General features: G+C 43.8%; 1 protein-coding gene across 3 annotated transcripts in view; it reads left to right on the top strand.

The window, feature by feature from the left end:
- The window catches only part of MFAP3L (microfibril associated protein 3 like), a 45408-nt gene extending 26634 nt beyond the window's left edge, over positions 1-18774 (top strand). For all 3 annotated transcript variants that reach the window (XM_056114015.1, XM_056114014.1, XM_056114013.1), the window contains exon 3: positions 12436-18774. In XM_056114015.1, coding sequence (XP_055969990.1) covers positions 12436-13385 — 950 coding nt within the window. In that variant the 3' untranslated portion in view covers positions 13386-18774. The remainder of the gene's footprint in view (positions 1-12435) is intronic.
- Positions 18775-27267: the final 8493 nt, after the last annotated feature.

Below are 27267 nucleotides of genomic sequence, written 5' to 3'. Positions count from 1 at the left end.
CCCCACCCCTTTGACTCAGAAGACAAAGGGCAGGCATTGAAGTCTTTTAAAAGGCCTCTTGGAATTCTGTAATATGATGCATACAAAATTTTATAGGGATGAATGTCAAATGAGTTTTCACTAAATATAAGTTCTGTTTGAGTTCTGTTTTGTTTCATGGACAGAATAAACAGTCACAGTTTTTTATTTAGTTCCAGTGTAATCCCAGGGCTAGGGATTTAAAGACCACACTTATCAAAAGACCCCCCAAGTTCTCAGCCGCTCACTCCAGATCCCTCTCGGCACCTTGGCTGAAATTTCTAGACTGTTTCCTGACACACACACACACACACACACACACACACACACACACACAGAGTCACGTGTGACAATGGATAGGGGAATTTTGGGCTTTTTATGAGATTCCATGTTCCTCAGTACCAGCTTCAGTCCTGAAAGACTTCAGCCAGAGAAGGGATTGACTGGGGGTGGGGGTGGGGGTGGTGTTTCTTGCAGGCGTGCAGCTGTGATCTTAGACCCCAAGCCTGATCATGATGGACAGGAAGGAGTTAATGGACCTTCCCAAGCATTTGCTGTGCAATGGAGCAGGAGTGGGAGGAGATGGGGTTCAAAGAAGTGTTTGGGCACAGCGACTTCCTCATCTACACTACCTTAATGTTCATCTTGTCCTTCCCATTCTACAAGCCCTTCAAGCAATGAACAGTCCTCAGGAGGTTTCTGCTCTTAGGAAACCTACATTTTTAATCTTTTTCTCTCCTTTTATCTTAATTGCTTTAAAAAGAATGGAGACTCATGCCTTATGTCTCCTTAGCAAAGTGAATAGCGTTTTCTTGCATTTTAATACTTGTGGTTCTCCTTTCTGTTCCTAAGGGTTAAGACACCCAGGATCCAGAATTTTTTGTACAGAAGGGCACTTTGGAAGGTCAGAGACAGGACAATGGGTAGGACACTTGCCTTGCCTGTAGTCAGTTTGGGTTCCATCCCCAGCATCCCATATGATCCCTATAGCACCACCAGGAATATTCCAGGTGTTGCCCCCAAACAAACAAAAGTTGGAAGAACCTTCAGGGAAATGTAATCCATATGCCATTTCACTAGCATTCTCAGGGTTCTGATGCTATTAACTGGCTGTGACTTAGCACCCTTCACTAATGACGGGGGAATATGAAAGACCATCAGCCCACAATTCCTTTGATTCTGATAGCTTCTTCTAGACTCTTAAGTCAGGAGGAAGTGACCTCATACTGGCAGGGGTAGGTAACCATGGTAATGTATACACAGTGAGATCCCAGTGCTTCATCAGACCTTTCTACAAAGCTGGGCCACTACGAGGAATATAAAGGTGACCAAACTGAGGGGAATGAGGTTCTCCTGTGTCTGTCATAGGAACCCTGCAGCTATGGTTATCCCTGGGAGTAAAAAGTTGAGGCTGAGGCTTTGAATTCCTAAGTCCTAAAGAGGAAGAGACTAGGGGGGGCAGCTCAGTCCATTGGAGCGTGGTACTAAAGCCATAACCCAGTGTTTTCAAGAGCTCACGTGATGGCTGCTTTGAAGAGGTCCTCTTAACATGGCAGGCAGACTCTGCCTCACGTGTGACCTGGATGGAGATCACATCTGGCTTACTTCCCTTTTGTTTTTTTGGGGGGTAAGGGACTCAGGTGGTCTTGTAGTAGCCCTCATCAGCCAATACCTGCCCAAACCAGCAGTAGCAGTTAAAACCTCTGGCACTAAGAGTGTGTCAGAACCAGCTCAAATTCCTCTTGGTAGCCAGCTGCCTTGCCAATAAATCAGGTCTTTTTTCAAAATCTCATAAGATGCACTGCAGATTTTTGAAAAGAACTCATCCTGGTACTTCATGTTCCAGCTCAGCTTTTGTAATCGCAGTGTATAATAATAGGAACTTCAGAACAGAAGCCTTGGAGAGGGAAATAAGAAACTCCTTGTCATAAAATATTAGGATTTTATTGCTAAAATGGCCTGTGAGAGTACTCACAGACTTTTAACTCCACATTCCCCAAAGGGTAGAATGTCCAGATTGTAACCCCAGCCTTAGATTTCAGTTCCTAGAGGTTTAAGTGGAATAGTGTTTCATTTGGAACTCAACAAAGTGGTGATTGAATATAGTATGAAAAATGATGCTGGTATCCTGGAACATTACCTAGACAGACAGTTTAGCACAGACTTCAAAACTTAAATGCTTGCCTGCCTGCCTGTCTTTCTTTCTTTCTTTCTTTCTTTTTCTTTTCACTTTTTTTGGTTTTGACACCCGGCAATGCTCAGCAGGGGATGCTCTCAGCTCTGCACTCAGGAATTACTCCTGGCCGTGCTCAGGGAGCCAGTGACATGCTGGGGATCAAACGCAGGTCAGCTGCGTGCAAGGCAAGCATCCTACCTGCTGTACTACTTCTCCACGTCTAAATTTAAGGGGTTTCTACTAGCAGTTATTACTGTTTAAGCAGCCCTGGAACGGCTAACATGTATATGTAATTCTTGTACAGTAAGCTTGATGCTTAATCCTCGGGTATACAGGTGAGAAGTGAATGGCAGAAGCTATTTATTATACTACCAGTGTGTGCCAGGCTTCTGTTTATACTTTACTGGTCATCCTTCGCACCACAGAACGTGAACAGTGTTGCTCATCTGATGTGAGGTACTGATTGGGAGCTAATGTCCTGGTGGGAAGAGGCATTTGCAACCAGCAGCAAGGCAAGCATCCTTGCCTTAAGAGAGTGTGTGCAGTGAGCAGTGTGTGGGGCATGAACACTCACAACCACTCGCCTTCAGGAGCACTGAGTTGCTCTCCGAGGCATGCTCGACCTCTCTTGATGATAAACCTGGAAAGGAATAGTTTCTTTTTGATGCTGAAAAATGTGGGATGGCTATTCTGGTCCTGCTCTTCACAGCGGGTAGGGCGTCTGCCTTGCACGCGGCCAACATGGCCGACCCGAGTTCGATTCCTCTGCCCCTCTTGGAGAGCCCGGCAAGCTACCGAGAGTATTCGATATGCCAGACACAGTAACAACAAAGTCTCCAATGGAGACGTTACTGGGCCCGCTCAAGCAAATCGACGATCAACGGGAGGGCTCTTCTTAGAAACAATGGGACATTGTCCTTTCCTTGGCCTAAGAGGTGCTGGTCTGCTTTGCTTCCCAATTGCAGAGAATTACTATCTCACTTAAAAATCCTGTCACTTCATTTCCACAGGTTTCTGGGCATTCCACAAAGGCTTGGGCATAATCTATTTTTGCAGTATCCTCTATTCTTTTTTTCTTCCCTTCCCTTCTTCCCTCTTCCCTCCCACCCTTCTTTCCTTCCACCCTTCTCCCTCCTTCCCCTCCCTCCCTTCCTCCCTTCCATTTGGAGTGGTTCACCAACCAAATTACAGAAATAACTCATGGTTCAAATAGTATGAGTAACCACAAATGGACAGTAAGTGTGCTATTTCCATTTTTCTTCTGGAGGCGAGCAGAAATCTGTCATTTTCAGAAAGTATTAAGAAAAAATCCTAGTTATTTCAGGTACTGATTATCTAGTGTATTTTTACCCTGGCTTCTTGTTTTTAGCTTAAACTGTTTAAATGCACATTAGCAACCTTTATCACACGATAAACAGCAAGCATTTCAAGGAAGTCAGCTGGTGTAGGCTTTTGTAAACACTGGCTTGTTAAGTCTGAAATTCATCCTATAAGTTGGGTTTTTTGACTTATCTGAGATTTGTTTTCCATACCTTTGTCACCAAAAACAATTAAGAATTATCTTCTAAAATAAATATGCACAGAGTAAGCTGAGCTCATTTGCTCCATGTTCACAATTGTCACTAATGCTCCTCTGGCTTTGTGAAGTTCGGAATTATAAATTCTGTAGTTAGTTTCCATTGCTCCAGTGTTTTTCTCTTTCCACTTTTGCAGCCTTTTCTAATAGACTGTGAAATGCTTTTTTTCTACTTCTGCAAGGCGCACCTGTGTCAGCCATGTTCTCAGACAGTAGTGTAGTAACATATTACCTCCCTGCTTCATTTACAGACAACAAGAGTTATCTTGAAGATGAAGTTATCATAGTTTGCTAACCTATGAAAAGATACTCACTTCTTAGTAATTTAGTTGACATTTTAAAAAATCAACTTACGGGCCACATTTGATAGTAAAAGCAGGTAGGGCACTTGTCTTGCACACAGCTGACCCAGAGTTCAATTCCTGGCATCCTGTATGGTCCCTTGAGCACTATTGGGTGTGGCCCAAAAACCAAATTAAAAAAAAGAAAACCTCATCAATAGTCAGACAGTATGAATCATTATGGAAATTCAGAAGAATCTCTTAATTATCTCTGAGTAAGTCTTTTCTTTTCCGTGTGTCTTTTGTAGGGGGTCACTTCATTGTTCAAGGACTCCCCCACAGCTGGGACAGCAGAGGTTCAGGTACCGCTGGGGATCAAACTCCAGGCTTTGTGTATGCCAGCCATCCCATTCACCTCTTTGTACTATCTTGTGGGACCCTGTGCAAGTGTTCCTGCACATCACTTTTGTGTATACTGAGCCCTTGTTATTTAATAGGCTTTTGCCACTGAAGAAACAGTGTATGTGGATGTTACAGTATTTAGGGCATAGGATGAAGTTCGCATTTGCCTAGCCCTTTCATTCTCAACTGGCATCTACTGCAGTCTCTCTCCCACCCTCACACCCCCAGAACACTGGCGGAAGCTGGAAACATTTTTTAGTTGTCTTAATTATGGGAACCTGAGAAAAGAAGAGCAGATTATGCAATTCGTATCTGGTGATGCAACAAAACATCTCAAAATGCACAGGAAACCTCTAAGAGAAGACTTAAGTTGGAAAATCCTGATCTAACCCAAAGACCTCTTTCAGCTAGGAATCACTCTCAAGTTGATCTCAACTCCAGAGGTTTGAACCACTCATGTCTTTTCCTGTAAGTGCTTTAATTTATAGCACCATCGTCCATTTTCCATTGAGATGCATCTAAGGGCCAACCTACACCCTAACTGCCACATACAGAATTTCTTTGATGACCTGTGAGCCGAGAATGCTTTAGTATTAGCCATGAAAAGACCCTTTCCATTCCATTTCTGGTTAAAAATACTAGTGGCAATTCCCCAAATGGATGGCATTTATACTGACTCATTCTTGGGTGCGGCTGTAGTCTCAGAAAAGATGATGGAATTATATGTTTACATGGAATTATATGCTTGGTACTTCGAAAAGATATTAAGATTGCATGGTCAAATGAGCAAAAGGGCAGATTTTTGCTTTGCTAGGAAATGGAAAAATAGTTCTTTTTTTGCAGATATTATTTCTGTCTTTTGGGAGCAGAATTGCTGCCTCTGAACAGCACAGCCTCTGAACAGCACAGCCCTTGCCTTGGACTGCAAGCTGGACCAAGTCTGCATTATTCAGAGCCCCCTTGACCCTGCATCATATGAGAAGTAGCTTGTTAGAGCTGCTCTAGTGTTTGCAGAAGAGGCCTCGTGGGAGGATCGGGGTGGCAATGCCGGGGAGGGGGGGGGGCACAAGAGCCCTTGCAACTTGCAATGTTTATGGCCTGACGCTTCGCAGCAGCTTCGAGGAGCTGTCTTCTGCGAGACCCTGAATCAGGTGCAGGCTGGCAGTGCTAAATTTGTTTTCAATTATGTTTTGTTTTATTTTTAAAAGCATGGCGCCTTTCTCTCCGCTGGTCCGTATTTCATTTCTCGGAAAGTAGGCGCCTGAGACGCAGGCACACACATACATTTTGTTATCTGAAGAGGGTCATTAGGGTGACTGTTTTGCCACATTTATCTCTGCATTAACAGTGATTGCTGCGCTCGGCACCTGAACATTTCTATTCCAGTTGGTTGCACGAAAATAACCTGGTAGCCAAGCCAAGGATGTAGCTTAGTGGCAGAGTACATGTTTCATGCGTACGAAGCCCTGGGTTCAATCTCCTCTCCCTTCCCTCTCCCCTCCCCATGAAAGAAAATTTTTAAAAGAATGAAAGAATCTAAATGGAATTGTTGAGTGGCAATCATTGGGGATACAGACAAACAACAATTCAGGTTTTTACACACAGATCTCCAAGGGGAGAAAAAAATTCTTCACTTAGTAACTTGAAGGAATTTCTAAAAATCTGTGCAGGAGACATAATGCTGATGATGTACTTAGTCACTGATAACCCAAAGAAGATGGGAATAACTTGGATTTTGGTCCGTGTTGGGTTCTGAGAGCAGCTGTGGTGATGGTCTCTCTGGAGGTTGTGCTCGTATTTCCCCTGCTGGGTGTGCAGTTCCTGCAGTGTTGGCATTGCTGGTTTCTGTGCAGTGATGATGTGGTTGGAGAATGTCCGAATGACATTCTCCTTCCGACACAGGCCAGCTCCAACTTCCACTTTGCATTTTACCCCATAGGCCATGGAATCTCTTGATATTTTTTTTTTTTTTGGAATCACCATGAGATGTAGTTACAAAGAAGCTTTCATGTTTGAGTTGCAGTCATACAATGATCGAACACCCATCCCTCCACCAGTGCACATTCTCCACCACCAATGTCCCCAGTATCCCCCCACTTCCCCTCCCCACCCCCTGCCTCTATGGCAGACAATTCCCCCCATACTCACTCTACTTTTGGGCATCATAGTTTGCAGTACAGATACTGAGAGGCAATCACATTTGGTCCTTTATCTACTTTCAGCACACATCTCCCATCCCAAATGATCCCTCCAACCATCATTGACTTACTGGTCCCATCTCTATCCCAGCTGCCTTCTCCCCCAGCTCATGATCTTACAGGATTAGCTACTGTTGATCTCCTTCTAGTTACTCCATGCTCTGTCTATTTCATTTCTGTCTTTGTACTGTCTGGAGTGCACCTGCCCCAGGTGTCACTGTGATACCAAAGTCAGCCTTCTCCTGAACTGGACCTGAGGCCATTGCTTCTCTCAGAACATCAGCAGGAGAACATCTAGAAAATGTACTGGAGAGGGAGAACAACTATTCTGAAATGGGCTTTTCCTCTCCACCCCCTGCCCCCAGTCAGCTCGATTTTCTTACTACCTTTATTATGTTCCCAGTCTGATGAGATTTGCTTGATTTGAAGAATTTAAAGGAGCATAAAGAGGCCCGGAGGCTACATCATTTTACATTTGGACAGATGCCTTCAGAGCGGCCTCCTAAAGGTTTTAGCCAACCCACCTCCCTCCTTTTCCTTGTGGTTTGTTCTCATTTATTTCGTTTAGGTTTATTGTCTTGATTTATAGGTATTCTTTATGCATTTAAGCTTTTGTTTGTCATATATTCTAGAATTTTCTCTTGTTTTGTCATTTGCTTTTCAGTTTGATATATAGTGTGAAAAATTGAATTCGGGAAACATCTGAGCCATTAATGTTACTGCTTATAATTTCTGGGATTCTAGAAATGCTTTATAAGGGCTTTCCTAAAAAAGGATATGCAAATATTGTTCTTAAAACCCCTATTAATTTTATACTTTTAATTCTACACTTAAATCTTCAGAATTTATTTTTATGTATCACATAAAAAAGAAATTAAGCTTAATTTCTCCCCCAGTGAGTAGTTATCCTAGTTTTCTTTCCTCTTAATTGAAATGATTTTTTTGGGTCTTGTTTTATTTTGAAACTCCCAGTGATAGCACTGTCTGGTTTAATCAGGGGCCCTATCGGAACCAAGAATGGGAGAGGTTGATAGAGGCTTGGGTGGATGAAGAGAAAGTGGGGGGGGAGGCGGGGGCAGGGGCTATGGCATCCCCTAAGAACTGAAATCAATCCAGGGAAATGAGGCTCACTCAAGCCTGGGAAAAGATGACTTCCGTTCTTCAGCAAATCAGCCTAAGATCTCTCTGCATTCTCAAAACCTGTCCCCAACCAGCCTTCCGGGCTGTATTCACGGCAGTCCGCAGTCAACTGGCTAGCTCCAGCTACCCTCTTCATGATTTTCCTCCATCCACCCCCCTCCCTCCTTTGCTGCATTATCCTGTGTCCTTTAAGACACTGATTCTCCATCCCCTTCCTCTGTGTGGCTGCACCAACTGTAGCTGACCCAGCTAACCCCGCTGCCCCTCTGAACCCTGTTGGAACCTTTGGCCAGTGGCCAGTGCCACCCCCACCCCCACCCCTGGGCCACATGATCCTGCATCTGTCACAGTCCTTGTTCTGTGAGGAGGATGGTTTTGCAGTCAGGGCTGCTGTCTTGTCTTTGTGCTCACATATACTGGTGTGGCGCCAGGGATACACACCGTTTACTTGGTCACATTGTTGACTAAATGCATGAACAAGATTGAAGATCACTGCACTCTGGAAATGTCAACTTTGCTCTGTGGCACGGAGTGCACACAACAGAGCTGCTGAAATGTAACATCTGGGAGCTTTTCTCTTTGCAGAGGAGAGACTGTCGCCACATTTCCCAGGCACATGGGACTTGGATCACATGGTATTGTGTGAGTGGAGTTTCTGGGGAAGAGGGACAGATTCCTGGGCCAACACTGGCATCCTAGAGAAGTGTGGCAGCCTGTCTTCCACTGTGGCATAGTATTTGAGTCCCAGAGCCATCAGGAAGGTGGAGGGGATAGAGGGAAGGACATTCCAGGGGGTTTGGGTTTGGGGCTACATGCTGAACCCAATTCAGGAAATGAATGAATGAAAAGAAGTGTTTAGACATATTTTGCACAACACATGTTATATTCAGGCACATCCATCAGTGTCTTTCTCCTCTGGTTGGGGGTTTTCATTTTGAGGTCCTCACTTGCCAATGCTTTGGGGCTACTCCTGGCTCTCTGCTGACAATGGGTGGGGTGTTCCAGCAGTGCTCCGGGGACCATGCAGTGTCAGAGTTCAAACCCAGGGCTCCCCCACACAATGTGTGTGCACAGCCCTTGAAACACTCTTTCTGGCCCAGTTACATTTTCCAATGCACAGGGACAGAAGTGTGTATACCCGCTACATCTGCGTGGGTTTCCCGAGTCAAGTGGATACTTTGATTTCTTTATCTTTGCTTGGCTATAGAGGGGACTTCTTCGGGAATGGGTCTAGGACCCAGATAGCTTTACAGTGAATTGAATGATTGTGACACCAAAAATATTCCTGTGATGATTCCAGCTCTGGTAGATGGGTATCATGCTGAGGTTATTCATGAATCTGAACAGGCCTGGAAGACCCGTTTCAGAACAGAATTTGTGCCGACTTCGTATTTTTCAGGCCAGCATGTGGTGGTAGCACATGGAGAAATCTTAATTTTTATCTAAGCAAAGGGAGTTCCAAGGAAAATAGTCCTAGTCTTGTTCCCTACAAGGAAGGAATGTATAACGTTTTAGAAAGGAAGTGATACCAGTATAATCACCTTTGAGGCTGAATCTTGGTTCTGCTGAAATAATTTTAGGTGTGTGTGACTCAGTTTTTGTGTATGTGTTCACTTCCAAAGACTTGCTTTATGAAAATCTTCATTGCATATTCAAGTGATAATCCAGGTGACACTAATATTATCTTAAGGCATAAATATGTTTCAAAAAGAATCTAGAAAATTTGTAATAATTTGTAATAAATCAAATATAAGCACTTCACAGATAACATTGTGGACTTCAAAGTTGAACAACTCAGTTATTAGGGAGATATAAAGTACATATAAAGTATATAAAGGATGCTAGATTACGGACCCACCAACCTGAGCTAAGAAACAGAGTATGTGTCTAAATAGTAATTAACTCATCTATCCCACACATCACAGGCTCCCCATAATGACTATAAATGCTGCCTGATTTAATAGGATGACAGAAAACTTTTAAAGTGTCTAAATTGTTAGTTAAGAGGAATTGCTTGATCCTAGAATAAGTACTTGCCAGCAATTAATAGTATGCATGAAAATAACATTTAAGGAAAGTTGAGGATAGAAAGCATTGCAATGTTGCAACTATTTTTTACAAACAATTGGAGTTGTCACTAAAAATTATATATGGGGATAAAGCTATTTATATTGCCTTCTTAGTGTGTTTTCTGCATTTCTTTGACACTATTCTGTCTTTACAAATAATTACTCTGTAAATGGAGTGGCAATGGGGAGTAACAGTGAACAACAGAAGCCTAGGGAGTCCCTAAGCAACCCCACCTTCTCACCCTGTCCTCAACTCTTTCCTGCTCTGTTTACCACCCAAGGAAGGAATATGTGTGTGTGTGTGTGTGTGTGTTTGTGTGGTGTGTGTATAAATGTATATGTATATATATATATATGAGAATCCATAAGTAGAATCTATAATTTTGAAGATTCCAGAACATCTATACATAAATGAAATAAGTTTTCAAGCAGTTGAGAATCCTTTTTGCCTTTTTCTTTGCCTACTTAGTCAATTTTATGAAACATGAAATATAAAAAAAATCATTTTCCTTTTCTCAGATCATTTTATATTTGGATAAATGTTCAGCTGAAGTCTCACAATTCCCATTCAAAAAAATGAAAGCGGCAGAAGATTTGCCCCTGGCTCCTCTGAAAGAAAAATTTATTGACTCGGGTTCAGCTTGTCCCTTCATATACATTCACAAAAGATTGAAAACTCAATCAACTCTGGTTTAGCAAACCAGCATTTTTGAGCTTTTGGGATGAAACACACTGGTTGATTGTTAGAACAAGGTTACTTGGGGACACCAGGAACCTCTTTTCACAGATGTTCTTTCAGAAGGCAAAGCAGTGTGACAGCGTCTACGAGGGGCATCCAGCCAGATTTACCACGGCAGCTAGCAGGAGACACCGCCACCCCCATCACGCACCTCCCCACTCCTGCTGCCTTCTGAACCTTCTGTGGAGCAGAGAACACTGGAATAAAGGCGACCTTCTGACGCCTCATTCCCGGTTCACTGAGATCCTGATCACTGTGTGCTAGAAGATCTCTCTCTCTCTCTCTCTCTCTCTCTCTCTCTCTCTCTCTCTCTCTCTCTCTCACACACACACACACACACACACACACACACACACACACACACCCTGCTTGCTTGTCACTTTCATAAAATATTAGACTTTTTACTAGAATTTAAAACCACAGCCAGACAGGGAAGAACTAAAAATACAATGCATTAATACGTTAAAGGGAACTGTACATTAAATTACTCACTGTCTTAGGTTCCTCTAGTTGGCTTAAGGAGCTGGAGGACTCTTATACATAGGTATCAATGATCCTGCTTTTATTTTTTCCCTTTGGGGACATACCAGGCAGGACTTGGGGAACCTGATTGAGTGCTGAGAATCAAACCTGACTTTGCCACATGCAAGGCAAGAGCCCAACTGTCTGTCCTATCTCTCCAGCCCCAGATCTTGCTTTTCTAGGATACCCGAAGAGTTGCCTGCTTCTTAGATTCCCCAAGAGACCTGACTCAAACCCTCCATCCCTCCTTTTTCAAGAGAACAGTCTAGAGAGAGAGGATTTCAGGAAGGCTTATACCCAAGAACCCAGAAGTTAATTATGGTATATTTTCTGGCATGTGGGGGGCCTTCCAACTTGCAAGTCAACAGGCAGACGACAGATTAATCCCATATAATTTTTTTTACCAGGACTGGGAAATTAGCACAAAGGATTTGAGTGCATACTTGACACGCAAGTGCCCCAGGTTTGCTCCTGGTACCCACATGTTCCCCAGTCACTGTTGGGAGCAGTGCCACCGGGTATGGTCCCAAAACCCAAACAAGAATTTGAGGTTCAGAATTTCATTCCACCCATTACGTGCTAGATCCTTCCCTGTCCTGAGGCAGAAAGAAGAATTGCACTTTGCCATTTTTCCCTGCAGTTAGGCTTTGTTTCAACTTGTGGATCTGGAACTTACTTGCAAGACTTAAGGCTGCCTATCAACATTTATTTGACAATTGGTATCAATTCTTATCAGCCCCTGAATCTTAATCTTGTCAGCTTGCAATTTTATGTAGTAGAGAAAACTCCATATAGATTCTCAAAATTCATCGGATTATCTTTTCGTAAATTGAGTTCACACGAGAACCTCACTGACAAATATAAGAACCCCAGGACTGTATTTATCATTTCACTCTCCAAAGGTTTTTATGTTGATTCTAAAATACCATAGATTCTTAGAAACCTTAAACTCCCCCAGTGCAAACAGATTACTAGAGAGAGGGGCTCACGGACAGATTGGAGACTCAGCAGTCAAGGAATTCTGGAGTGAGAATTTAGGGTTCTCCAGATTCATTTTCTTGCTCCAGATACCAATCTGTGGCTGAAAGTCCAGCCTCTGAGTTTCTAACCTTCTCCTAACTGCTAGAAGATAGCTTACTCTTAGTAGTGCCTCGGTTTCCCCATCCTGTCAAATCGGGTGCTCCAGGCGGCCGCACAGAGGCTCATGAGGAGTCATCAGGTGCAGTTTGCTCATTCGGGAGTGAGTTTGCAGCCACGTGGGGGGCGGGGGGATGCCATGCCCTGAGTTGAATTTTCTCCTCTCCCTCCCGACAGGAAAATGGCAAATGCTGGACAGCGGCCTCCTGAACATCACCACGGTGTCTTTCTCCGACCGAGGTAAATACACCTGCGTGGCGACCAACGCCCTCGGCACCGTGAACAACACGGTCACGCTGCGCGTCATCTTCACCTCGGGAGACATGGGCGTCTACTACATGGTCGTCTGCCTCGTGGCCTTCACCGTCGTCATGATCCTCAACATCACGCGCCTGTGCATGATGAGCAGCCACCTGAAGAAGACCGAGAAGGCCATCAACGACTTCTTCCGGACCGAGGGCGCCGAGAAGCTGCAGAAGGCCTTCGAGATCGCCAAGCGCATCCCCATCATCACGTCGGCCAAGACCCTGGAGCTGGCCAAGGTCACGCAGTTCAAGACCATGGAGTTTGCGCGCTACATCGAGGAGCTGGCCCGCAGCGTGCCGCTGCCCCCGCTCATCATGAACTGTCGGACGATCATGGAGGAGATCATGGAGGTGGTGGGGCTGGAGGAGCAGGGCCAGAACTTCGTGCGCCAGGCCCCCGAGGGCCAGGAGGCGGCCGAGCACGAGGAGGTGTACACCATCCCCAACGCCCTCAAGCGCAGCGACTCGCCCGCCGCCGACTCGGACACGTCGTCGCTGCACGAGCAGCCGCAGCAGATCGCCATCAAGGTGTCTGTCCACCCGCCGTCCAAGAAGGACCACGCCGAGGAGCAAGACGGGGTGCAGCTGGAAGGCAGAGACGACCACGATGACGACGACGACGAGGAGACGGAAGCGTCGGCCGCGCAGTCCCCAGATACTGCCGAGCCTTCCACGGACGTCACGTCCACGGAGCTGACGCCCGAGGAGCCCAGTCCAGCCCCGGGGGCCGACCGAAGCCTGCCACCAGCTCCCCCGGAAAAGCCAGAACCAGCAGAGGCCCGCGACACAAACACCTGCATTATTTATGAAAGCCATGTCTGAATATCAACCCCCACCCCCACCCCCAAAGCTATGCATATCCAGAAAAATCAGGGGCTGCTCCTCGTAGTACAGACGTAGTCCGCACTTGCCGCTAAGCCTTACCAGGAGACTCTCATCCCTTAGGTAGGAGTGATGCCATTTTCAAAGGGGAAGCACCCGGGTGCAGTTGATGCGACTGGAATTCCCCCGACAGGAAAGGCTGCGAGAAACAGCAGGGTGCACAAAATAACACTGTTGAGCAGAAGGGATCCTTCTATTCGGTTCGCATTTTCCTCTCTGCCAAAGACCTTAATTGGCGGTGCCCTTTTGGCAGAGTCCGCTACTGTAAGATAGTCTGAGTTCATGTGCCCTGTCCAGACATACACTGCATTGCTTTTCCTTTGCAAAAATTACAGGTCTGCTACCGTAGCAAATGCACGACGTGGGTTTGTTGCACTTTCTTCTCCGTTTTGACTTTTACTCTTCCTTTCTAATGGAGTCCGTTGTTGCGGATTTCATCCTTTTTTTTTCTTTCTGGGTTTGTGGCTCCTTTGTCCTCCTTCTGTCCCAGAACATTTACCTCAGAGGCCCTGGTGTTGCCTAGACCAGGCTGATCTCTAAGTCATTTGTAATGTCACAAAGTAGTTACTAGACATCTCCACCCACCCCCTCCCCGCCTGTTTTCATACATCGCTGTTGTTGTTTTCAGTAAAGCTGCTGTTGTGAAACAGAAAAATTTTGCCCCGGGAATAGCACTTTAATAGCCAAATAAAATTGTGTTTACTATTTGATTTTGAGAGCCTTTTGGTGAGTTCAACCAAGATGTGGAGGGAGATTGTTAAGACTGACCCACACTACCATGAAGACTGCTGTTTAAGTGGCCTGATTCTGTCACTGAAACACGTATCACTTGCAGAGACAGGGCATCTGGTGAATTTCTGTCGGCGTAGAATGTCATTGCCTGGAAATCCCCCAAAGGGACCTTATGTCCGTGGGTTATCCAAACACCTGATTTGAGGCCGCATGTATAAAAAGATCTCTAAGGTCATGTAACCATGTCTACCTTTGTGAGTGGCATAACTACTTGGCCCTTTGATGGGGGAGAGCGAAAAATTAGAAAAATAGCAAAAGGAGCTGGGCCATCACACGTTAAGTCAAAATCACTGGCTTATTTTTTAGCCCCATAAGAAAGTTAGCTGCAGGGCTTATTGATAATATGGATGGAAAATAAAACTTGACATCTAAAGGCCAAAGTTTGACCTTACTGTGCCCATAACCAGTTTCCAGGATTGGGGCAAGTATAGGTCTCAGTTTCTTTATCCATCATGTGGGGTGGGGGTGAAGGGGAAATTAGGTGAGTTCTGAGCACCCTTTAAATCTCTCCCATGGAACCATGCCAATATTATCATCTTTGGTCTTCACAATTACTTTGGATTTTTTATCTCAGGATTCACCTAACATTTTTATGCTGTATTACTCAAAGATATATATATATATTTTTAATCATAGCATCGGTGGGGGGGGCATGCTGGCAAGATAGTACAGTGGGTAAGGCGCTTGCCTTACACACAACTTACACTGGCTCAATCCCTGGCACTCCATAGGGTTCCCCACGCCCCACCAGGAGTGATCCCTGCATGCAGCGCTGGAAGTAGGCTCTGAGCAGTGCTAAGTATGGCCCCCAAACCTAAATAAATAATTTTTTAAAATTCCAGCATTTTCAACAAGTTGTAAAAGATCATTCAGAGCACTTCTATAATTTAACTGAAGTGAGGATGCATATTACTTTATTTTCACTTAAAGGGTAGGTACTACCCTTGAAAGTACGGGGTCATGAGGTGACGGGTCCTAATGTCAGCAGTCATTTGGGACATGTTGGTATTGAGAGAGTGAGTGCGCATGTTTAGCCTCACTCTCATTCTCTGGACAAGTGGACTTGAATGTGGTTACTGACCTTCCCTTTCCCAGGGAAAATATCGAAAGTATGTCCAGTGGGTTGTTATAAGATCCTTTCTAGTACATGTATAATTTTATGGAAAGTTTCTAATCTTCCACAGTGGCTCCCGTTGCTTGAGGCAAGCAATACTGGGAGCAAAATGTAAAACATCCAGACTTGTCAACAAATGCATCCAGTTCTGTGACTGAGGATAGTGGGTTTGGCCTTAAGGTTGGTCTTGATGGGTTTCTTTATATATAACTGGTGTGGAAGACAATCTGACAAGACCTGGGGTTTGACCAAACATCTCTTTTCTGGCACACCATGGAAGTATTGCCAGTTTACTTCTAGAACATCACAGTAAAGAGGACACTGATATAACTGGCCACAGAAAGTTTTTATTTCCTAGTAAACATGAAAGTTATGCTTACACTATATTGTGGTCTATAAATGTGTAACAGTATTATGTCTAAGAAAAAGTACATAACTTAATTTTTTTAATTTTAAAAGATAATTTATTGCTAAAAAATATGAGACACAAAGTGAATGCATGATGTTACAAAGTTTAAGTGCCAACAGAATAGCTCATGTACAGGGCTACCAGAAACCTCTAATTTATGAAATGTGTCAGCTACTAAAGAGCAATTAAGTTAAGTGCAGTAAAGCCAAGGTAGGCGTGGACAGGAATGAATGGATGACAGCTAGTTAGAAGTGAGTTGGGTGGACACATAAATTAAAAATGAGCATTCAAGAGAAACTTGACCCTGTTTGGGTCTTGTGACTAGAATTTTATATATTTGAGTTGCAAAGAAGATCTTTTTCCGGTTATAAGAATACAGACATTTCCAGTTGTTACTGAGGTGTGAACAGATTCTTTTAGCATGAATTTAAAATGTCTAAAGCAACAACAGAGACTTAAGCTCATTTTGAGATCTTGTGTGGAGTTGACCCCATTCTGTTATGTTCTCATTCCTCTCAGACCCATATTATAGCTAAATTTTTGAATGAGCCAAACAGGAGAATGCATCTATTCCATCTAGAAATTGATTAGTGGCAAAAATTCTGATGTGCAGATATTTTAGGAAACAAGCATAAATATGAATCCAAAGAATGTGTCTAGATTGGTTTTAGATGCTTCAGACTTAACAGTAAGGAGAATTAGATTTTTCTAAACTTTTTCCTTAGAAGATGTCAAAAAGAATAAACAGCCAGTCTAGAAGGAGTTTACTTATACTAAAGATTTCCTCTTCCAGAAAGTGTACATTCTTCCTGTTCATCGTATAGCTGCTTTACTAAACAAGAGAGGCACTCCTACTAAAATGCAAAATGTAGAAAACCTCCTGACTTTCAAAAATGATTTTTTTTCAAAGATAAACTGTTCCAGCGTCATAGAAATTCACAGAAGTACAATTGTGCATATATGCATGCGTGCTCACACATACATCAGACTCATGGTCAGTTTTATAGGCTCAACACTGAATCTTAAATTTGTCCTTTGGACTGTGCTTGATCATTCTCAAAATTTGTCTTGATTCATCTGATCTTATCTAGCAGTTTTCTTTGCTAAAACTAAAAATGATTCTGATATATGTGCATATTTAATTCACTTTAGATGATCTTAAACTGGGTTGGCAGATATAAATAAAAATTTTATACTGAAAATCTAATTTATAATGGTTTTTGTTTTATATATTATATTTTCATATCTTTAGACACATCTACTACTCTCATCTTTTTGTATAGCATACTTGGCAAAAAGAATTACTAATACTTGACTAAAATCTCTAGGAACCAAATGTGATAAATGATGCATTGTTTTAGAAATACCTAAATGTTTTTAACCCATCGTAAGCATTATTGTGCCATGTCATTACATCCAGAACAATTTCTCTCAGATGTTATGAGAGTTCCTTTTTCATAAGTAAGGCAAAGGGCCTGACGTCCTGCCAAATTGATTCTGGATTCCCCTTCCCTTTTGTTGTTCTGTTTTTTGAGTTTTTAACTGTAGCAGTCCAAGTTGTTTAAACTTCTCTTTGATGGGCAAATGTGCGATTAGAAAGCAACTGGAGAGCAAGACTGAACTGAGCTAATGCTATGTATTTAATGGATTGATAATCAAATGTTTAGATTTTTATTTATTGGTGGTCTAGGATCTGTTCAGTTCTGTAGCAGACAAAGAATGTAAGGCACAGAAAATTTGCATGTTCTGAGCAGGCAGACTAATGTGTTGTCAACGTAGTCAACACAATCTAGCCTAACTTAAAAAAAAATACATCCTAACCTCTGGAAGAAAAAAGCAGACCAGACACCTTTTCTTCACAGATGGAAAGAGTGTTGTATCAGTGCTAAAACTCTTAACATAGCAGCACCTATGGTTCTGTTTACTCTGGGTTTCCTTTCAGTATTTCATTGGATAGTAAAGTGGAGCATTGAATTTATCCCACACACTGGGGGCTGGAGCAATAGCACAGGGGGTAGGGCGTCTGCCTTGCACACGGCTGACCCGGGTTCAATTCTCAGCATCCCATATGGTCCCCTGAGCACCGCCAGGAGTGATTCCTGAGTGCAGAGTCAGGAGTAACCCCTGTGCATTGCCGGGTGTGACCCAAAAAGCAAAAAAAAAAAAATGATCCCACACACATTCATACTCTGTTTTGTAATCAGCATAGCTAAACTTCTATACCATCACCTTTTGGCAGTACCTAGGATAAAAATTCCTGTTTCTGTTCTTGCTTTTTAAACTTGCATTGTGTTACTCTAAGTCTCATTGTATATTCACACATTCTGAGCAGTAATCTCAAAAGATGTTTGTCATTTTTACACATCTGTTCATGTAAAAATCCTTCAGTAGATAACAATGTTCACATTCCTTTTCCTAATGACTTTTTAAAGATTTCTACTTTGATTATGTTTATCAAGTTGATCATTTGTGGGCAGGAAAAGAAAAAAAATAGCTTAGAATGTTTTCCAAAGAAATGAGTGTCTGTTATATAAGAAAATATCATATGATGGTAACTGATCTTTAACAGAATTTGTAGAGGTTTATTTTTAAAGAAGCTAATACATAATATACCACAATCAAAACTGAAGCAAAGAGAAGGTAAAATCAGAGAGCTAGTAGTTCTAAGAATTTTATGATAGGATTGTTTTTTATTTTACCAGTAATAAGAGCCTTTAAATGTATCTCTTAAAGCACCACAGAACTGCTTACAGTGAGTTAGGTTCAAAGAAGATGCTTGTAATTTTATTTGGTTTGCTGTTATCTCTGGAGCCCAGTTTAATCCAAGCTCTGGATGTCCTTGTTTGAAATCAGAAAATAAAATACAAAAAAGATATCTGGGCAAAAATGTCAAACTAGGAATGTTCATTTAAAAAAAAAATAATTCAAAGATGTCAACAACTAAGTTCATGTAAAAACAAAAAAATTCACGTGATACATCCTGTATTTTGATTGTTGCTTTAATAAAGGGTTTGCACAGGTATGTGGAATGTGTGTTGTCTTTCCCACCCAGCCATCACGTAAGGGTGAGCGTGTGACTTGATTTACTGCTTCCACATTTTCTGAAAGATGCAACTGCAGAACTTCTGGGGTAAGGGAAGGAGGAAGTGAAATCATTTTTAAAACTACAAACCATACATGGCAGCTGCAGTCATGGTATGGTGGGCAGGGTATTTGTGCTTGCAGCTGACCTGACTTCCATCTGCGGCACCCCATATGGTTTGGCACCCCCTGGGCCCTGCCAGGAGCCGTGCCTGAGTGCAGGTCCTTGAGCACCACAGGGTGTGGCCCCCAACATAAATTCTTATTTAATTAAAAAAAAAAAAAACTAAAAACTTCGATTTCAGAAAGCATGGCCTTATCCTGACAAACTTCATAACTATTGACTTTTATCTATAATAAAAATATTTTGGCATACCATTAAGCTTACTGTAGATAGAGTCTAGAAAACCCAGGAGATTCATGCGTATGATACATTCCACAGGGAGAAGACATGAGTGAGAGATAGGCATGGCAGGAAACTAACCAAATCCAGGCCTAATTCAATAAATAGGTTCACTGGACACTCATAAACTTTGAAAACTAAATTTCCCTCAGGTTAAATGAGATATGGGGCATGTGTGTAGAAGGAGAGATTAATATAAAAATGGACAGAAAGCCGTGTTTTGTTCATGTCTACAAGGACAGACAATAACTGTTTTCTGATAAACTCTGCATATGAGCAAACAAGTATGCATCAAACAAAAGAGGGCTTAAGAAAATTATGGTGCCATTCGTGGAAAACATTAATGGTTGTCATGAAAGAAAAAAATAAAAACATTTTGCGCTGACATGATCATTTTTGTTGATACCCATTTTCAAACCCAGAGCAAACGTTCTGATTTTTATTTATTATTTTTTGGGGTGGTAGGTCTTGGAGTGCTGTGTTCTGCAGGTATTAGATCATTCATTTGGATATTGATTTTCTCTTTTTAAAAAATTACTTGAAAAAAATTATTTGGGGAATGTGTCTCCCAAGAGTGCTCAGCAGGTCTGGAGGCACTTTCCAGTGATTCTCAGCCAGCAGAGCCCACTTTATTTTTGTTCATTTTTTAATTTTTGCTTTTTTGGGTCACATCTGGTGATGCTCAGGGATTACTCCTGGCTCTGCACTCAGAAACTACTCCTGGCGGTGCTGGATTGGGGCCTGGGGAAGGGGGCGTATATGGGATGGATACCAGGAATCCAACTGGTGCCAGCTGCATGCAAGGCAAATGCCCTAGTCATTGTATTAACACAGTGGAGCCCAGTTTAATCCAGTCTCTGGAAATGTGCTTCTTGGGTACTGCACAGGTATGTGGAATGTGTGTTGTCTTTCCCACCCAGCCATCACGTAAACTCAGAGTCACCAAAAACTCAGAGTCACCCCAAATAGTACTTGGGGTCTCGTGGTGTCAGGAATCTAGCCTGAGACAGCCACATGCAAGGCAAGTGCCTTAACCCTTGTACTATCTCTCTGGATCCTTTTTAGTTTTTGTTTTGGGAGGAAGCTCCCACTCACATCAGACTGGAGCCAGTTGCCGGGTGGAAGAGGTTGCATCCTCTTCAACCCTGTCCTTTCTACTGCCTCGGTTAAGAGTGATTTTCAAAGACTGTTGTCGCAGAATTAGAAAATAAATGTGAGAATTAGTGTCCCTAAAAGGTAGTATCTCAGTTTTGCTTGAAATTCTCAGAAATGGGGAGCTCATTACTGTAGACAATGCCTCTCTTCATTCTTGTTAAGATTTAAGCGCTGAGTTAAAAATCTTTAAAGCAGCACCACACTGGTCCTCACTGAGTTATTTGGTGATGAGTTAGTCCTGTCAACACAGACCTAAAAGTATATGGTAAGCACATACACACGAAAGGATACAAAATTTGGCAGTGACCCCTGCTCAGTTTCATGTCATAAGGTGAAGAGCCTTATGACTAGTTTCTGCCCAGAGAAATCAGTGAATCAGGTGCTTCCCCCAATAGCTAAGATGACTTAAGGGACTCACTGATAAAGAGTGGGGGAAATGAAGGAACTAGCAAATATATTGTTTCTACAAATTAGTACAATTCTGAAAGACCATTAGGGTTGACAAACTAAAAGAAGCAAATAGGTGTGATAAGTGGTATGTTGAGATCATGATCACAACCATCCTGTTATTCGTTGATTGCCTCGAGCAGGCCCCAGTAACGTCTCCTTTGACCTAGCCCTGAGATTTTTTAAAAAGCGCCATATTCAGGACTCTTTCAGAGTTAGGAGAATGAGACCCATCATTATTACTGGTATTTGGCATATGGGTACGCCACGGGGAGTTTGCCAGACTCTGCCGTGTGTGCAGGTTACATTCGGTAGCCTGCAAGTTTGTCCAAAGTAGGAATGAGATATTAAATGCGGCCGCGCGGTTCTGGGAGCTGGGTTTTATAGTCTCTGAGTCTTGGCTGTTGATGGGATTACACGGCGCCAGGGGGCCAGTTGGTGGGTGTGACCCCCGCCTACTGGAATTCGGAGGATCTGGGTGGAGGATGCTCAGCCCCAATCCGAGTAGGCTTGGAGATCTCAGCCCCGGGACCCGCATGCCTTTGTTCCTCTACTGGTACCTTCATGTGTGAGGAGAGTGGTCTCAGCATGGTGGTGGCTGGTTCTGGAGGTCTTCGGCTGCTGGAGACCTGGTCAGGGCGGGGAGTGAAACTCAACACGCTCCCCTCCAAGGAGCCCCGGCAAGGACAGCCAGGCACTCAAAATATCTCAAAAATATGTTGAGATATTTTTCAGTATTTGAATTAGACCCAACTCCAGTTGCATTTGCACTATTGGGTCAAATAAAGACATCCAGAGTAAAAGTTTCCTAAGATACTAGATAACTATTTGGCAAACAGTTGGTATTGAAACATGAGTTTTAAGAAGCGAAAAACCTCCTTAACTGCCACTGAAATTTTTCTCATCACTGATCCATATGTTCAAAGTTCACATGGACTAGCAATCCCAGTGACATGCAGGTTAATAATCACAAGCACAGAGCGCTAACAAGAGCAGGGGACTTCAGTGGTTCTTAAAAACTGTGCAGTAGCCATTTCCTGAAAACCCTTCTGGGTCATCGGAACTGATGCATACAGGAACCCTTTAGTGTAATCAGTGCCTTCGCTTGAAGTATGATCAGTGGGTTTGCTGCCGATTTGTTCTGCGTGGACGTTTTAGGAGGTGAACAAAGTGCTCCTAAAGCATTATAGCCATCAAGGTCTGAAGATGTAAAGGACAATATGTTTAATAAGGTGGCAACATTGTTCTGTATCAGCTACACAGATAATAGCCCTCATTGTTGGATGAGTTTTCTAAGTCTTTACCCTGGCTGGCACATCAGCTATTCAGTCAGTAAAGTACGTGAGTACAAGATAGACTCTGAGAAAGCTCATCTAGAGTAGACATGAGTTTCACATAAAAGTGGTGAACTTGAATGTTCATTGTGTTTGAAATTATTTTAAAATTAATGTTAAAATTATGACCTGACTTTATATTTGTAGAAATAAATTTATCTAGGGGTCAGAGAGAAATTTATCTAGGGGTACAGGAAGTTGGGTGCTTGCCTAGCACAAGGCCGACCCAATTTGATCCCTGACGTTCCATTTGGTCCTCAAAGTACCACCATGAATGATTCCTAAGCTCAGAGCCAGGAGTAACCTCTGAGTATCACCAGGTCTGACTCCCCAAAAACAAAAGCAAACAAACAAAAAAGAAATGAATTCATACAGTGCAGAAATTTGCAGACATTTGAAGATGACTTCAGAAACTACAAAAACTTTAAGCATGTTATGGAAAAAAATAACAGCTAATATATGGGCAATCTGTGGTAAGTTTTTCAATATACAAGATACATCTAAATTGTTCATTATATGAACTATTGAAGTATATTAATTATGTTTCTACAATTTCACCTGATTTTAAAACTTTAAACTCCAATTATGTATCTCTCTCTCTCTCTCTCTCTCTCTCTCTCTCTGTCATCAAGCTAATTTTTTATGGAACTGTCTCATTCCATAGTGAATTTCAAGTTACTGGGATAAATATATTTTTCTTTATGTGATTTAAACAATTACTTTTATATTAGTGATTGTTAAATTTCATATAAGCTATCAGTAACCAGACCTTATTAATCAGACATTTTACTCCTAATTTTGAATCAGTGATTCAAAATGATTAACTTATGTATGATTATAGTATTCTATATAAATGTTCTCTGTTGCTACTGGTGAAAGATTGTCTATCATAAAGAAAGATATTGCTGAAAGAAGCAAATAGGTGTGGTAATTGGCATATGGAGGCATATCAGCCAGTAAAATGCATGATTACAAGATAGACTCTGAGAAATTCAACATAATATGCTCACAAACAGGATGTGTTAGATTTTTTGAGATAAAAGCAGGTTCATGTGCCATTGTAAGAACTAGTACAGAGTGAGATCCCTGTGCTCTTTACTCACTTGCCCCTCAGTAACACTTTACAGAAGTATTATGCTCTGTAGACTCATAATCTCACTTAACCTCCATCAGACGTCCCATGAAATGATTTAGTCCGATGACTGTGCTCAACAACCAGCTGAAATGTGACTGGCTAGGAGATGCTGAAGAGGGTGGGGAGAGGCATGGGCACGGACTCCCACAAAACCTCCAGAAGGAGGAGTATGGAAGAGCATCCAAGAGTTTAGAAAGCACCATGATTGCTTGCTGCTTGGAGCATAAGTGAACTTTCCTGGGTGAAGGATGAGAACAATTAAAACTTCTAATGTATGCTTCGTCGATTCGTCGATTGCCACGAGCAGGCCCCAGTAACGTCTCTTTCATCCTAGCCCTGAGATTATATTCAAGGCTATTTAGGAGAATGAGACCCATCATTGTTACTGGTATCTGGCATATTTGGTACGCCACGGGGAGTTTGCCAGACTCTGCCCTGTGGGCAGGTTACATTCGATAGCCTGCAAGTTTTTCCAAAGTAGTAATGAGACAATAAGATGTCATAAAAAAAAAAAGTTCTGATAAGATGTCGCGCGGCAGCGCGGTTCCGGAATCTGGATTTTATGGTCTCTGAGTCTTGGCCGCTGATGGGATTACATGGCGCCAGGGGGCCAGGTGGTGGATGTGACCCCCACCTACTGGAATTTGGAGGATCTGGGTGGAAGATGCTCGACTCCAATTCGAGTAGGCTTGGAGGTCTCGGCCCCGGAACCCGCGTGGCTTTGTCCCTCTGCCAGTACCTTCATGTGTGCGGAGAGTGGTCTCAGCATGGTGGTGGCTGGTCCTGGAGGTTTTCGGCTGCCGGAGCCCTGGTCGGGGCGGGGAGGAAAGCTCAACCCGCTCCCCTCCAAGGGACTCCGGGAAGGAACACCCAGGCGCGGGGGCAGAGACTGCACTGTTCTCGTCCGGGATCTGGATTTTATAGTCTCTGAGTCTTGGCCGCTGATGGGATTACACGGCACCAGGGGGCCAGGTGGTGGGTGTCACCCCCGCCTACTGGAATTTGGAGGATCTGGGTGGAAGATCCTCGACTCCAATTCGAGTAGGCTTGGAGGTCTCGGCCCCGGAACCCGCGTGGCTTTGTCCCTCTGCCAGTACCTTCATGTGTGCGGAGAGTGGTCTCAGCATGGTGGTGGCTGGTCCTGGAGGTCTTCGGCTGCCGTAGCCCTGGTCGGGGCGGGGAGGAAAGCTCAACCCGCTCCCCTCCAAGGGACTCCGGGAAGGAACACCCAGGCGCGGGGGCAGAGACTGCACTGTTCTCGTCCGGGATCTGGATTTTATAGTCTCTGAGTCTTGGCCGCTGATGGGCAGTCTTCTGCCCCCGCGTTGAGTGTTCCTTCCCGGAGCCCCTTGGAGGGGAGCGGGTTGAGCTTTCCTCCCCACCCCGACCAGGGCTACGGCAGCCGAAGACCTCCAGGACCAGCCACCACCATGCTGAGACCACTCTCCGCACACATGAAGGTACTGGCAGAGGGACAAAGCCACGCGGGTTCCGGGGCCGAGACCTCCAAGCCTACTCGAATTGGAGTCGAGCATCTTCCACCCAGATCCTCCAAATTCCAGTAGGCGGGGGTGACACCCACCACCTGGCCCCCTGGCGCCGTGTAATCCCATCAGCGGCCAAGACTCAGAGACTATAAAATCCAGATTCCGGACGAGAACAGTGCAGTCTTCTGCCCCCGCGTTGAGTGTTCCTTCCCGGAGCCCCTTGGAGGGGAGCGGGTTGAGCTTTCCTCCCCACCTCGACCAGGGCTCCGGCAGCCGAAGACCTCCAGGACCAGCCACCACCATGCTGAGACCACTCTCCGCACACATGAAGGTACTGGCAGAGGGACAAAGCCACGCGGGTTCCGGGGCCGAGACCTCCAAGCCTACTCGAATTGGAGTCGAGCATCTTCCACCCAGATCCTCCAAATTCCAGTAGGCGGGGGTCACACCCACCACCTGGCCCCCTGGCGCCGTGTAATCCCATCAGCGGCCAAGACTCAGAGACTATAAAATCCAGATTCTGGACGAGAACAGTGCAGTCTTCTGCCCCCGCGTTGAGTGTTCCTTCCCGGAGCCCCTTGGAGGGGAGCGGGTTGAGCTTTCCTCCCCACCTCGACCAGGGCTCCGGCAGCCGAAGACCTCCAGGACCAGCCACCACCATGCTGAGACCACTCTCCGCACACATGAAGGTACTGGCAGAGGGACAAAGCCACGCGGGTTCCGGGGCCGAGACCTCCAAGCCTACTCGAATTGGAGTCGAGCATCTTCCACCCAGATCCTCCAAATTCCAGTAGGCGGGGGTCACACCCACCACCTGGCCCCCTGGCGCCGTGTAATGTATGCTTAAGTAGAAATAATTATTTTTTCTTTTGGGGGTCACATCCGGCAATGCACAGGGGTTACTCCTGGCTCTGCACTTAGCAATTATTACTGGCGGTGCTCAGGGAACCACATGGGATGCTGGGAATCGAACCCGGGTTGGCCGTGTGCAAGGCAAATGCCCTACCCACAGTGCTACTGCTCCAGCCTTAGGAATACATTTTTAAAAATATAACAAATAATATATGCATCACCTCACGTGAATCAATCCTTAAACTCACAAGAAGCATATTCTACCTAACAGAGAAAAAAATCTATCCGTGATTAGTCTCGGTTGTTAGCTCAGGGACATCAACCTCCATGCAGAAAGCATTATGTTTTAAGCTTATCAGCAGTGCCCCGCTAGAAGAATCAAGTTATTCAATCATTTCTAAAAAATAGTGGAGAGCAAGACTTGCTGAAACAGCAACATTAAAGCATCTTCTAATATGTGTTTACTTTGAACCTGGTACATAAATTAGGATAATTTATTGCTGTCAAGTTCCAAAATGTTCTTAGTAGTACCCACATACTAATATCATAACTCTAGTATTTTTCTCCACCCAAAATTGAAACTAAGTGCAAAATGTTGTAAACAATGATGTTCTGTCTCTACTACTGAATTTATGCCTCACTTTCTCTGCCAGTCGATCCAGGTTCGATTGCTCCGCCCCTCTCAGAGAGCCCGGCAAGCTACCAAGAGTATCCCATCCACATGGCAGAGCCTGGCAAGCTCACCGTGGAGTATTCGATATGCCAAAAACAGTAACAAGTCTCACAATGAAGGCGTTACTGGTGCCCGCTCGAGCAAATCGATGAACAATGGGAGGACAGTGCTACAGGACAGTGCTACAGTGCTTTCTCTGCATATGATAGAGTTTAGCCTTTTAATATTGTTCCTAATAATTTATCCAAGTGTAATATAACATTTCTTTTTCTTTTTTTTAAAGCTTTTTGGGTCATAGCTGGTGATGCACAGGGGTTACTCCTGGCTCTGCACTCAGGAATTACTCCTGGCGGTGCTTGGGGGGATTATATAGGATGCTGGAAATCGAACCAGGTTGGCCGCATGCAAGGCCCTACCTGCTGTGCTATCACTCCAGCCCTGACATTTATTATCTTTCTATATCAAGGAGCATGTAGGGAGGACTAGAGATATAGTTCAATGATGTGCACACTTGGCATACAGGAGGTCTGATTTCTGTCTCCAGAACCATATATAGTCTTCTGAGCACCACGGGGTGTGGCCCCCAAAGCCACAAACAAAAATTAAAATATTCTGGTAAAGTCTACAGACACTTCTCTTTTGCTCCCCCCACCCTTAATAATATATACCTTCTTCTAAATTGTGCCATGATCTGAAGAAGAAGAGAAATTTTTTCCAAGGCTGACACAAATTCTCAGACTGAGAGCCCCATAGAGACAGGAATCACACTTGTATCTCACCACAGAGCTTCCCACAGAAACAAACCAGTTTTTAGTAAGTGTTAACTAAAGGAAATCAAATATGACTTCTAGAAAACTGGGATTTAGTGGATTCTGATTAAAATGTCTTCATTTATAGGAGCCAGTGAAGGTTAGAAACTACATTTTGAAGAATCTCTTTG

This window comes from Sorex fumeus, unplaced genomic scaffold, assembly GCF_029834395.1.
Source record: "Sorex fumeus unplaced genomic scaffold, SorFum_2.1 ptg000024l, whole genome shotgun sequence".
NCBI classification, from domain to species: Eukaryota; Metazoa; Chordata; class Mammalia; order Eulipotyphla; family Soricidae; genus Sorex; species Sorex fumeus.
This window is presented reverse-complemented; position numbering and strand designations above follow the sequence as displayed.